The sequence below is a fragment of the Portunus trituberculatus genome, chromosome 50 (assembly GCF_017591435.1).
Source record: "Portunus trituberculatus isolate SZX2019 chromosome 50, ASM1759143v1, whole genome shotgun sequence".
Classification (NCBI taxonomy): Eukaryota; Metazoa; Arthropoda; class Malacostraca; order Decapoda; family Portunidae; genus Portunus; species Portunus trituberculatus.
Genome location: NC_059304.1, coordinates 27,954,177 through 27,967,572, shown reverse-complemented (window position 1 = coordinate 27,967,572; position 13,396 = coordinate 27,954,177). Strand labels below are relative to the sequence as shown.

At 41.1% G+C, this 13,396-nt stretch overlaps 1 protein-coding gene across 2 annotated transcripts in view; it reads right to left on the bottom strand.

The window, feature by feature from the left end:
- The window catches only part of LOC123500123 (prenylated Rab acceptor protein 1-like), a 362,787-nt gene extending 352,087 nt beyond the window's left edge, over window positions 1–10,700 (bottom strand). The window contains exons 1-2 of one of the 2 annotated variants that reach the window (XM_045248791.1): window positions 10,360–10,700; window positions 2,772–2,915 (exon numbers count right to left, since the gene is read on the bottom strand). In XM_045248791.1, the coding sequence (XP_045104726.1) occupies window positions 2,772–2,915; window positions 10,360–10,448 (233 nt within the window). In that variant the 5' untranslated portion in view covers window positions 10,449–10,700. The remainder of the gene's footprint in view (window positions 1–2,771; window positions 2,916–10,359) is intronic. The other variant, XM_045248792.1, reaches the window with a different exon arrangement.
- Window positions 10,701–13,396: the final 2,696 nt, after the last annotated feature.

Here is a 13,396-nt window from a genome sequence, read left to right as displayed (position 1 = left end):
CTCAACGACATCACTGCTCAGTTTATTCCACTTATCAATGCTACGATGCGGGAAACTGTATTTTCTCACGTCATTTAGACAGATGTCATTTATTAGCTTTTTTCCATGTCCTCGGAGATGATTACTTGTGGTCACCTTTATCAACTCTCTATCCAGTATGTCAATCTTGTTCACCAATTTATACATAGCTATCATGTCTCCTCTTGTTCTTCTCTCTTCTAATGTGGTCAGCCCCAGCTTCCTCAGTCTTTCCTCATAGTCTAACTCCCTGAGTCCTGGTACCATCCTTGTTGCCAGCCTTTGTACCCTTTCTACCTTCTTCACATTTTTCTTCATATGCGGTGACCAGACACATGCTGCATATTCTAGCTGGGATCTTATTAAGGTACATAATATCTTCTTCATCATTCCTTCATCTAGGTAGTGGAATGCAAGGCCAATATTTTGAAGCATGTTGTATGTTTTCCAAAAAATCTTGTTAATGTGTTTCTCCGGTGACAAAGTGTTTTGCACGGTTACTCCTAAGTCTTTCTCCTCATTGGTCTCTTTAATTTGTGTGTGTGTGTGTGTGTGTGTGTATTTACCTAGTTGTAGTTTTACAGGGCCTGGGCTTTATGCTCGTGTGGCCCCGTCTCCATATCTACACTTATCCAATCTTACTTTAAAACTATGCACACTCGTTACAGACACTACTTCTTCATTCGAACTGTTCCACATCTCAACACATCTTTGCGGGAAACTATACTATATGTGTGTGTGTGTGTGTGTGTGTGTGTGTGTGTGTGTGTGTGTGTGTGTGTGTGTGTGTGTGTGTGTGTGTGTGTATTTACCTAGTTGTAGTTTTACAGGGCCTGGGCTTTATGCTCGTGTGGCCCCGTCTCCATATCTACAATTATCCAATTTCTCTTTAAAACTATGCACACTCGTTGCTGACACCACTTCCTCACTCAAACTGTTCCAAGTCTCAACACATCTTTGGGAAACTATATTTTTAACATCTCTCAGACATCTTCCCTTCCTCAGTTTCTTACTATGCGATCTTGTGCTTCTAATGTCATATTCTTCTCTCAGGATTAGTTTCTCATTATCCACTTGATCTATTCCATTAATCAATTTATAAACTTTATCAGATCCCTTCCCTATCTTCTCTGTTCCAGGGTTGGTAGATCCATTGCTTTTAGTCTCTCCTCATATGTCATCCCTTTAAATTCTGGAAACATTCTTGTAGCCATTTTTTGTAGTCTCTCCAATTTCCTTATGCGTTTCTTTTTATGGGGGGTCCACACAACTCCTGCATATTCCAATCTAGGTCTTACTTTAGGACTTATCAATTTCTTCATCATTTCTTTGTCCATATAGTGAAATGCTAATCCAATATTCCTTAGCAAATTATATGTCTCTCTGAAAATTCTATCAATATGGCTTACCGGTTGATTGTTTTCTTCCATCGTCACTCCCAAGTCCTTTTCCTTTTTTACTTTTTCTAGTTCTACTCCATCTCCCATCTTATAGATTCCCACTGGTCGTCTTTTACTTTTTCCCATTTCCATGACATGGCTTTTGTCCACATTGAATCGCATCTCCCATTTTTTACTCCATTTCTAGATCTTGTTTAAGTCTTCCTGCAGTATTTCACAATCCTCTTTTTGTTTTATGACTCTGCACAGTTTCACATTGCCCGCAAACAGATTTATCTAGCTGTTCACTCCCTCTGGCATATCGTTTATATATATGAGAAAAAGTATTGGCGCCAATACTAACCCCTGTGGCACTCCGCTGTCTACTACTCTCCACTTGGACTTCATATCTTTAACTACCGTCCTTATTTCTCTCCCCCCTCAAATAATTTTCCATCCATCTCAATGTGCTTCATTTTAAGCCACCCTTCTCCTCTAACTTCCATAGTAATCTTTCATGTGGCACTTTATCAAACGCCTTTTTTAAATCTAAATAAATACAGTCAATCCATCCTCCTCTCTCTTGTACTTTATCAGCTATTCTAGAGTAGAAACTCAATAAATTTGTTACACACGACCGACCTTTTCTAAAACCAAATTGGCTATTTGATAATAATTTCACGTCACGAATTTCAACTGATGTCACAGCGGTAGCCAACGAGAGATGTCATGCTACCATTCCACCGTCAGTCGGTTGCTACCCCCTCGCAGTCACGCATCTATCCGCTCCTGCTCCATTCTACTCCAAGCAACGTCTCGTTGGGTAAGCTTTCTCCTATACAGTCCTAAGTTGACTGTGGGTGAAAAGCATATCGATGAACTACATATTTCTGATAGACAAGCAGTGTGGAGTTTGTATGGGGGTTAATGCCGCCTTACAGCGAGACCATATGGTGTATTATGACCGTCTTATCTCTGTCTCTTTTATTGAGCAGTGTGATGTCAGGCACGGAGCAGTCTCTTTCTCCACCCCCCTCCCTTTCATCGTCTTCAGATAGCAAGAAAAAGAAGCAGTGCTCGGTGGATGATTTCACTCCTCCTCCACCTTGCGCTTCACCACCGTCACTCCCAGGGCCGAGCTTGGCAGGTGCCACATCAGAGTCTGCTGTGTTTGGGGGCAGAGTTGCCTTGGATAGGCTGTCTAGCCTAGTGTCGGGCCTTATTGACAAGCTGAACAGGACCCCAGCACCGCCGGATGCATCTACGGACACCGGGAATAACTAGTGGTTTTCATGCCCTCTCGTCGTCTGAAGACGAGGCGGGGTTTGCCCCTGCTAGCCAGCTGGACCCTCTTGACGGGTTAGACCACCTCACCTGTGACGATGATGTGGATGAAGATTTTCTGAGGACTTTGGGTGACCTTTCTGGACAACTTCCATGACAAGGAGGAGAAGGGAGAGCCGCTGGCCGACAGCTTGGCCACTATCCTCAACGCCAGCCTTCACCGACGGCCTGTGTCTGAGAGTGTGAAGTTAATGTGTGCAAAGATTAAGCTCCCGAGTAATGTGCCGAACCTCACGATGCCTGTGACAAACACGGCTATAACTAAGGCCATGAGTGTGAATGGAAGGCTGGTAGATGCCAAGCTTTTCTAGACTAACTGCCTGTTGACAAAGGCAATAGTTCCCATTGCTGTGTGTGTTAATGATATTGGACAAAAGAAGGGTAAGAGCTTGTCGTGTTATTTAGATGGCCTTAATAGTTGTTTGCGCCTTCTTACTTCAGCAGTGAATTACCTCAACCAGTTGCGGAAGGATGTGGCCTGAATCCATGTCCGTGACTTGGCCATGGTCGATCTCTGCAAATGGGAGTGTGAGGTGGGTCAGCAGGAGTTATTTCCCTTTGATGTGACCCGCAAGTGTGAGGAGATCCACAAGTCTTTACGCCCTTCTTCCAAGATGTCTGGCAAGAGGTTTTCTTCCTCTTCACGGTCATCACACTGCCCCTCTCAGGCTCACTATCAGTCCCGCCCTCATTCTCAGACCCGGCCTTTTTTCGGCCAGCGGCCTCCCAAGGGGAGAGGGATGCACGGGCCGAAGCTACACCAACACTAACCGCTCTGGTGAATTCCTCAATTCCACAATTAGTTAATACTCCTGATAATTTTAGAGGTAAGATTATTTCTGCTGAGTCCATGTGGAGGTCTCTGACTCAAGATTCCTGGATTTATGATGTGGTGAGGGGGAATTTTCTTGATTTTGTGTCTTTGCCTATTCAGACTGTACCTCCTCGTCCTCTTACCTTGTCTCAAGCCGATGATTGGGCTTTGGACAATGCTTTACATCACTTCCTTATCCAGTCAATTGTGGAGCCTTGTTTACCTGATGTTCATGGTTTCTTTTCAAATGTTTTCCTTATCATCAAGCCAGTTGGCCCAGCATGAGTCATTCTAAATTTAAAATACCTTAATTTTCATGTACCTTACTTACATTTTAAGATGGATACATTGAAGGATGTCATACCTTTAATTTACCCTAACTGTTTCTTTGTTACAGTGGATTTTAAGGAAGCTTATTACTCCATTTATGTTAGGCCTGAGGACAAGAAATGGCTACAGTTTATGTGGAAGGGCTGTTATTACAGATTTACTTGCCTCCGCAGGGGTTATCTTCTGCCCTCGCATTTTACAAAGTTAATGAAACCTGTCTCTTCTCACCTGCGATCCCTTGGGATGGTCGTGTTATGTTATTTAGAAGACTGTCTTTTCATTGCTTCATCAGTAGAGATTTTACAGGCTCAGGTCAGCTATGCCTTGCATTTCTTTGATTCCTGGGTCTCACTGTCAATGTGGAAGTCGGTTCTGGAGCCTACAAAGAAGGTTACGTTCCTTGGTGTGGTGTTGGACTCTGTCGCCATGACTACCACCTTAACATCTCGTAGGAAGGAGCGCATCAAGGAACAAGGTTTGCTGCTACTTAAGGGTAATGTCACTTTATGGGACTTATCATCTTTTATTGGTTTGACAGTGGCCTCTGCACCTGCAGTAGAGTTAGCTCCTCTCCGTTACAGGTATCTGGAGTTGATTCGAGACCAGGGTCTCGCCTGGTCCTGTGGTGATTTTGACAGGTTTATTACTTTGGATTGTCATGCCCAACATTTGGTCGCTTGGTGGGTGGCCAATATAGACTTTCAGGAGAAGTCTCTCTCTCTTCTTCCCCAGATTGTGAGTTGTTTACAGATGCCTGTCTGACTGGTTGGGGCGCTTCAATGGGACATGTCACAACTGGAGGTCACTGGGCCCAGGAGGAGCTGGATCATATAAACATCCTAGAGTTGAAGGCCATTCTGTTGGGCTTGCAGTCCCTGTGTAGGGATAGGTCTGGCTCCCATATTCGACTCCGTTCTGACAACACTACTGCAGTTGCTTGTATAGATCGTTGTGGCAGTACAAGACCTAATCTTCATGCCCTTACAGTGCAGATTTATGAGTGGGCTGCATCTAGGAATATTACCCTGTCAGCACAGCATATACAGGGTTTGTACAATGTGACAGCTGATGTGGAGTCCAGAGTTAGTAGGATGGATGGTGAGTGGATGTTACAACCCGATATTTTTAACAGAATTTGTCAGCTTTTTTATACTCCAGCTATCGATCTTTTTGCCACTCGCTTAAATGCTCAATTGCCTGCCTATGTCTCCTGGAAGCCAGACCCATCTGCTATGTGCACTAATGCCTTCACCTTGGATTGGGGTGGTAAGAGCTTATATGCATTTCCACCTTTCAGCATTGTCTCCAGAGTTCTCCGGAAACTACAGGACGACAAAGCGACAGCTCTGATGATTCTTCCATTCTGGCCGACACAAGTGTGGTTTCCAACGGCCCTTCAGTTGTTGGCAGCTGATCCAGTTTTCCTTTCACACTGTCCTGTTTCTTCCTCAACAACCAACTCTAACACACCCTCGAGCTTGGAGGTTGGTTTTGACAGCGATGGTGCTCTCCGGACAGCATTCATGTGGCCTTTCGCAGGAGGTTGCCCAGTTTTTCCTTCGTTCCTGGAGAACTAATACTAGGGCACAATATAGGCTGCATATCAGCAGCTGGTTGTTGTTTTGCCTCCGAAGGGAAACTGATCCGTTTCAGCCACCTGTGAGTATCTTGTTGGATCACCTTTGGTACAATATCAACGCAGCACAGGTTGGGGATACAGCTCCATGAATACAATCCGTTCAGCCATCTCTGCTATTGCTACTATTGATGGTCATCCTGCAGGACAACATCCGTTAGTCTCGGGTTTATGAAGGCAGTTTTCTTAGAGAGACCTTCTCTTCCACGCTCCCATACAACTTGGGATCCTCAGGTAGTGTTGGATTATATCTGTGGTCTTGGCCTTACTGTGGACTTGTCTCTTCTTCAGTTGCCAAGGAAACTAGTTAATCTTATGTTTTTGTTGTCAGGCCACCGCGGTCAGACCTTGCATTTACTAGATCTTAGAAACATGTCTGTCACAGAGTCTTGGGTTGGTTTTGGGAGTGGAGACTTATTAAAAACCTCTCGTCCTGGGGTCCACATGTCAGGCTTGTTTTTTGATGCCTACCCACATGACAGCCGCTTATGTGTTGTTGACACCATCAAGCATTATCTAGATAGGACTAGCTCCATCCGTGGGTCACTTACGGGTTTTTTTCCTGACTGCACGACCTATGGTTCGGTTGGCCTCCCAGGATACATTGTGTCGTTGGGTGAGAGACGTGATAGGAACTGCTGGCATTGACATTACTGTCTTCTCTCCCCATTCTACTAGGTCAGCCTCTTCCAGTAAGGCAGCCCAGATGTTGCCTCTTGCTACAGTAGTCTCCACCATTGGATGGGCAAGGGAGTCTACTTTTACCCGACACTATTGGAAGCCTCTTGCCCAGCAGGTCCAGTTTGCTAGGGCAGTTTTGTCGTAATGCATTTGTTCTTTTCTCATGTTAAATTTTGTAAGGGTTTGTGACCCCCTTCTTAGGTTTGTGAAGTGGGGAAAGAATTTTTTTCTGTAAGTTTCCGGGGATTGTGTCCCATAATGTTCAAGAAATATATACACTATATGTACTTGGTTGTGGCATAAACTTAGGGACAAAAATTGTTCTGTATCCTGTGGAAGGTTCTTGGGATTTTTTGTGATACTGTCCTGAAATACATGTGATGGGTCTTATGTTTGCTATTTCGGTAATTTCCTTACCAACATTCTGAGTATTGCTTTTCGTTTTTTTCCCTTGATTTTGTATTTTAGTAGGTTGAGGAACCTCTCTAAAGCTCTCGTTGGCTACCGCTGTGACGTCAGTTGAAATTCGTGACGTGAAATTGTAAGATTAAACGAGTACTTACCAAGTATGAAGTTTGATCGTAACTTCACGAACATTCAACGACGTCACAGTGGTGTACAACGCCCTCCCTCCCTACCCTGTCTGTTTTGTAATCCTCACTTTAGGGCGAAGGGTCCTTGCGGTAATTTGTAACTGCTTCCTCAAACCTCCTCTCTATAGTGACTGACGGTGGAATGGTAGCATGGCATCTCTCGTTGTACACCACTGTGACGTTGTTGAATCTTTGTGAAACTACGATCAAACTTCATACTTGGTAAGTACTCGTTTAATCTTACAATTTGTTGTCTTCAAGAAACTCAGTCCATTGTTTCTTTATTACTCTTTCACACATCTTGCATATTACACTAGTTAGTGATACCAGTCTGTAATTTAAAGGTTCTTTCTTCCTTCCACTCTTATATATGGGAACCACCTCAGCTCTTTTCCATTCTACTGGTACTGTTCCATTTTCTATTGAGCATTTTATGATGTTATATATAGGACTTGCTAGTTCTTCTCTACATTCTTTTAATATTCTGCCAGAGACTTCCTCCAGTCCTATTGCCTTCTCCTCATCTAATTCCGTCATCAACTCTTTTATTTTAAGCTTGGTTACTTTAATCTCTTTCATATGGACAGTCTCTCTATTATCCTGTGGTCTTTCAAATTTGGATTCCTTAGTAAAGACCTCCTGAAATTTACTATATAATAGTTCTGCCATACTTTTTGGGTCTTCCACCATCCCATTCTCTCCTTTTAACCTTTCTATTGTTTCTTTTTGCCTTATTTTTCCATTTATGAATCTGTAGAACAATTTCGGTTGTTCCTTACATTTTTCGACAATGTCCTTTTCATAGTTCCTTTCTTCTTCCTTTCTCACCTTAGCATATTCATTTCTTGCTGTTTTGAAGTTTCCCTTATTTTCTGGACTTCTGTTTCTTCTCCACCTTTTCCATGCTCTATCTCTTTTCTCCTTTGCCCTAGCACACCTTGCATTAAACCAATCTTTCTTTCCTTCTCCTTTAGGTCTATATTTCGGGACATTCCCTGACTCCTGTTTTGTATATTTCCAAAAATAAGTTACACTTATCTTACACCGTCTCTGAATTTTCCATCTCCTCCCAGTTTACGTTTTTAAAATAGCTCTTGAGGTTCTCAATATCAGCCTTTCTGTAATTTAATCAGTCTCCTTTGTATGATTCATCTCTATCTTCTTTTTCCTCTTTAATATTACATGGTCATTCTTTCCCAATGGGCACTTATGTCTTATATCATCGTTCATTTGTATATCCCTTGTAAAAACTAGGTCCAATCTCGCCGGCTAATCGTTTCCTCTGAATCTTGTGTTTTCCTTTACTCTTTTGACCATCATATTATCTATCATTGTGTGTGTGTGTGTGTGTGTGTGTGTGTGTGTGTGTGTGTGTGTGTGTGTGTGTGTGTGTGTGTGTGTGTGTGTGTGTGTGTGTGTGTGTGTGCTTCATCTGGCCAGATGTTCTGTGCACTGTTGGTGTCTTGCTGAAATACATACATATTTGGCAACTCAGATTGTCAGAAGGCAATATCCATAGAAAATTCAAAGGAACATTGGACAGCAAGCTATTCAACGTGCAGGTGACGATTATAGGAGTGTTTGGCAGTATCTATAAATTATACGAAGTTTCCACCTGTGTCTCAAACACCGAAACCCATAACATTCAGAATGACTTTTAATTTCCTTATACATTGCTTACACTGGACAAATAAGGTTCTAAACTTCTGTTTTTAGTATTAGAGAATATGATACAACTAAATTAAAATAGATTACCTATTTCCTTATATGAACAGTATGCTATTTTAATTGCAAAGTAAATGTTTGTTAGTGGCCATCCTTGTTATTTTTCACAACTTTTAGTTTATCCAAGCATTACTTGAGCCAACCAAATATAACCTAATCTAATCTTACATCAGCACTAACCTATAACCTAACCAAATAATTGTGATAAAAATAATATCAAACTTAAAAAAAAAAAAAAAAAATCTCATGCAACTGTAGGTAACAATCTTATAGAATGCATTGTTATCAGTGTCAGTATTAGTAATGGTACCAGCCCAATTCTGTGGTATTGGTATCAGTCAAAATTCTGGTATCAGTATATCTCTAATTAAAACTTCAATAAAGTCTCTCAATATCCTTAAAGGTAATCAAAAACAAAAATCTAATATCTGTAAAGTATTATGGTCCTCCAACAATAATACCCTAATTTCTTATACTGAAATACTACGACTACCATGAGTCAGTTACAGGCAAGTTAGAATTATATAGCATTTAAAAAGGGATTATGACTGATTAAGATAAATTTCATTTTTCCAAAAAAATTTTCCCAGCATAATACTTCATACCAAATGAAAATGAAGGAATCCTACTCCAATGTATCTAATAAACTGGGTTATCCAATATTATAGCAACTCCTTCAAAATGACTAAACAAAATACGACAAAAGCTGTTATTAGCATTAAAGATAAACTTAATCTGAATTATAAGATTTCTTTTGTATTAGGTAGTATTTACATCATTATAAAAAGTTTCATTGAGTCTGTTGAAACTTTCCTACACAAAATAATTTTGTTCAGTTTGCATAGAGGACATTGTTAGTTGTTTTCAACAATATTATAGGTCATAATAGACAACCAGATGAGTCAAGGGCAGTGATACTAAGAACATAAGAAAATGAAATATGCTACAAGAGGCTGTCAGGCCTACACGTGGCAATCCTTGTACGAGAAAAGCTACTTTATTCCATCTATCCCTCCCATCCATAAATTTGTCTAATCTTCTTTTAAAGCTCCCTATTAACTCAGCACTAGCAACATGCTTACTGAGTTCATTCCATTCATCAACCATTTCTTTCCTAAACCTGAATTTTCTCACACTTAACATCATTACTTCTGGTTGGTCCCACTGCAGGGTAGGGAAGTTGGTTCAAGTCACACATGAGAATTATTGGCATTAGTCCAGAATGACACAATTGTGGAATTTCAACGCCACATCTACTTTTGCATAATTCCACAATGACCTTCATTACATCTGCAAACTGATATTTTGACCACTATCCTTACCCAACTCCCAAACAAGTTTAGGGACCTGGGAGAAAGTGGGGTTATTTGGGTGGGGATAGAATAGGATATGTTTGGTTAAGTTAAGTTAGGTTAGGATATGTTAGGATATCAAGTTGTTAGGAAAAGTCAGATTATGTTATGAACTATGATATGATAAGTTAGCTTATGACAGGTTAGGTTGTTAGGTTGGATTAGATTGTTAAGGTAAAATTACACAGGGAGTGATCAAAATAATGATTTGCGGATGCACTGAGTCATACTAGACTTGTGCACATAGAAAATAGTAGTAAAATGTAGGTGTGTTGAAATTCCGCAATTGTGTCGTTCTAACTTTTTACCGATTTCCTTATTGTCCCTTCTTATAAATAATTAAATCTCGTGTTACAGCTGAATATACATTTTATAATATTTAATGTGCCCTATTAATATTACATTTGTCACAGGAAATTAATTCTTAACCGATTTGAAATATAAAACTAAGCAACTATACCAAACTACTTCAAGATTTTGGTCTCACCCTTCCTTGGAGGAACTTGTAAAATTCTCAGGAGCAGCAATATTCCCAGATATTTCAATTTCCACGTCACCTCCCGGGTCTCCAGACATGTTGGTCAACCTTGTTTACAAAACAAAAGTACGATACAAAATAGCATCAGCTTGCAGCGTGTTGAGAACACTTCTAAAGAGCGCAAAGCCGCCAACCCGTTCAGCAACACAAGGTGTTCCTGCCTACGTGGCTCACTTACACGTCTATTACCCGCGGCCTTTAGTTTACGCTGCTACTTCCTACAAAAGTGAGCTGAAAAGGGGAGGCGGCATTACGTTACAAAAAATGTGAAGACGATCGACGCCCCTACCTCCTTAACCCTAGATAGGTAACGTTATTTTTTTTTTTTTTTTTTGTCATATTAAAGGAAACCTGAGTCCAGGTGCATGGACCCACTCCACTGTATAATATTATATATATATATATATATATATATATATATATATATATATATATATATATATATATATATATATTGTACACAAGAAATATCTTTATTCAGCTAGAGTTGTATAAAATTTATAGTATATCCATTTTAGAGTAGAATTATATAAAAATAATTCCAATTCTTTTAGAAATTTTTAATGAAGGCTAATACTGAGTACAAACATAAAAACGAATCTAAATTCCTTTAGTTCCATATGTATTCCCTCCACCCCCACCCAAAAAAAAAAAAAAAAAAAAAAATGCACGGTTATTGTTCCTTCGTAGAAAACACTATCCCTAGAACATATAACAATGATCAATTAGGCGACTTGTATTTTACACTTTTTTTTATTTATTTATTTTTTTTAAGATTGAAGTATTAGAGTTATAACTTACGTCTTCCATCTATGAACATATGGACGCAGGCCTCAGTATCCAATTAGAAAAAGTGATTGATTGATTGATTGATATCTGTTGTAAACTTCTTGCCAACCCGGGATGGATGGATGGATTTTTAGTTAGGCGCTGCAACAGTTAAGGTCATTTGGCGCCGCTACAATATTATAATTAAGATAAAATAGTTTATAAACAAAACTAACTAAAAGCAATTAAAAACAATACAATTAAAAGTAGCTAAAAATACTAAAATACAATAAAAATGAATAAAACATTAAAAAACATTTAATAAAATAAAATAAAATTCACAAAATGGGAAGGAGGCCAGCTTCTCCCAGGTACCTTAAAACATCATGGCCAGGGGCTAGGCACGCTGGTCCGAGGACCCTAGAGAGATGATAGACACCGCTATCTCTACCGCGACAGGGGTGTGTGTAGCTGAGGCTTGTATTAACGCCTGGAACCCTCACCGTGTCAGTGTTGATATTCACTCATTGCATCAGCCCAAGAGGGACTGGCTCCTTCATGTGCTGCAAGAAAAATTCATGACTAAATTGTCCAAGTACCCACACGTTCAGGCTATTCATGTTTATTGTGATGGGTCAGTCAATGGCAGCAGGTCTGGATGTGGGCTGTTCATCCGTGACTACATCTCTGCCAGTCTCTACACTGACACTGAGGTTTCCAGGCGGCTCCCTGCACCCATGTCTTCCACTAGAGCAGAACTGTATGCTGTACTGGAGGCGCTCCACATTGTGGCACCTCTCCATAAGAATGTATATTTCTTTATTGACAGTCAGGCTGCATTGTACGCCCTTCAATCCACCTCCCCCATGGACTGTGATCTAGTTAATAAGTGTCTTGATCTCATCCACACCCTAGAAGGTGCCGGTGCCACGGTCCATTTCATCTGGATACCCTCTCATGTGGGTATCCCTTTAAATGAAAAAGCAGACCACCTTGCTCAGTGTGCCCTACAAGATGACACAGTGGACCCTGGCACTGAGTACACTCTGGGTTATGTTAAGAGTAGCATTAAGGACTTTGTACAAAGTAGCATTAGTGATCAGTTGGAGCTTTGTTGCCATAGGGGCCGTAGCACTAGTCTTCACTATGCACGTGTCTCCCAGAGCTGTGCTTACACCTACGGGAGACACACTGCATCACATGACAGGGTGGCAATGAGGCTCAGATTAGGCTACAAATACTTTTGGAAAGTCAGTGCTTCTCCTGGTGTGTGATGTGTGCTACACCAAGGGGACACACACTCTGCGCCACTATATCATGGAATGTCCTCTCATTGCTAAATTTAGGCCACAAGGTCAGCATGACGTGTACAGCCTCATTGACCATCTCCTAGACTCTGCCACCCTCAGGGATATACTCAGGGAATATCCTCAGTTTGCTCCCAGACTGTAGGATGTCTTAGGCAATAAGGTGTGCAATATGTGTATTTATTTATTGAAATACTTGTATTCTTGTTGTGTATACTGTCCAGAGTTATTTTTGTGATACTTTAACCTTAAGTCTTTGCCGGGGGGTGGGAGTTGGCAAGGCCCATCCTCCTCCTTTGTTGTAATTATCTATTAATTCAACAATAAGTGTATCAATAAATCATGTGTGACCGATTCGTAGCCGCGCTAATACAATCTGTGTACGGCGGTGGCGGATGAGTGTATGTCCAGTCATGGCGAACGGAAGTGGTGATCTCTCCCATTTTCGAGGTGGCAACCCCTGTTTGCCACCTCCTCTGCCATCTTGCAATAATCCCCAGACGAATGTACTGGAATACATCTCTAAACGGGACAGGGGCAGGGGGTGAAGCACGACTTGCTGCCTCTTTAGCAAGGCGGTCTGCGTGTTCATTCCCGGGAACACCAACGTGCAGGGACCCAGCAGAACCCAACACGATATCCTCGTTTCGTAAGTAGATATAGCCACTCCAAAGCTGATAAAACCAATGGGTTAAGGGAAATAATAAAGGAGAGAGCAGTAAGAGCACTGCGAGTCACTAAATATTGTAAAAGAAGAAACCGGGAGAGTGAAAATTATCTGTAAAGGTAGAACTATGGCAGACAGCTCTGCGGTAAAGACAGATGCCACTGAAGGAAGGCTACCAGGCCGGTAGAAGGATGAAAAAAACACACTAAACCCAACACCTGTATCGGACTTGGAATCATCAGTA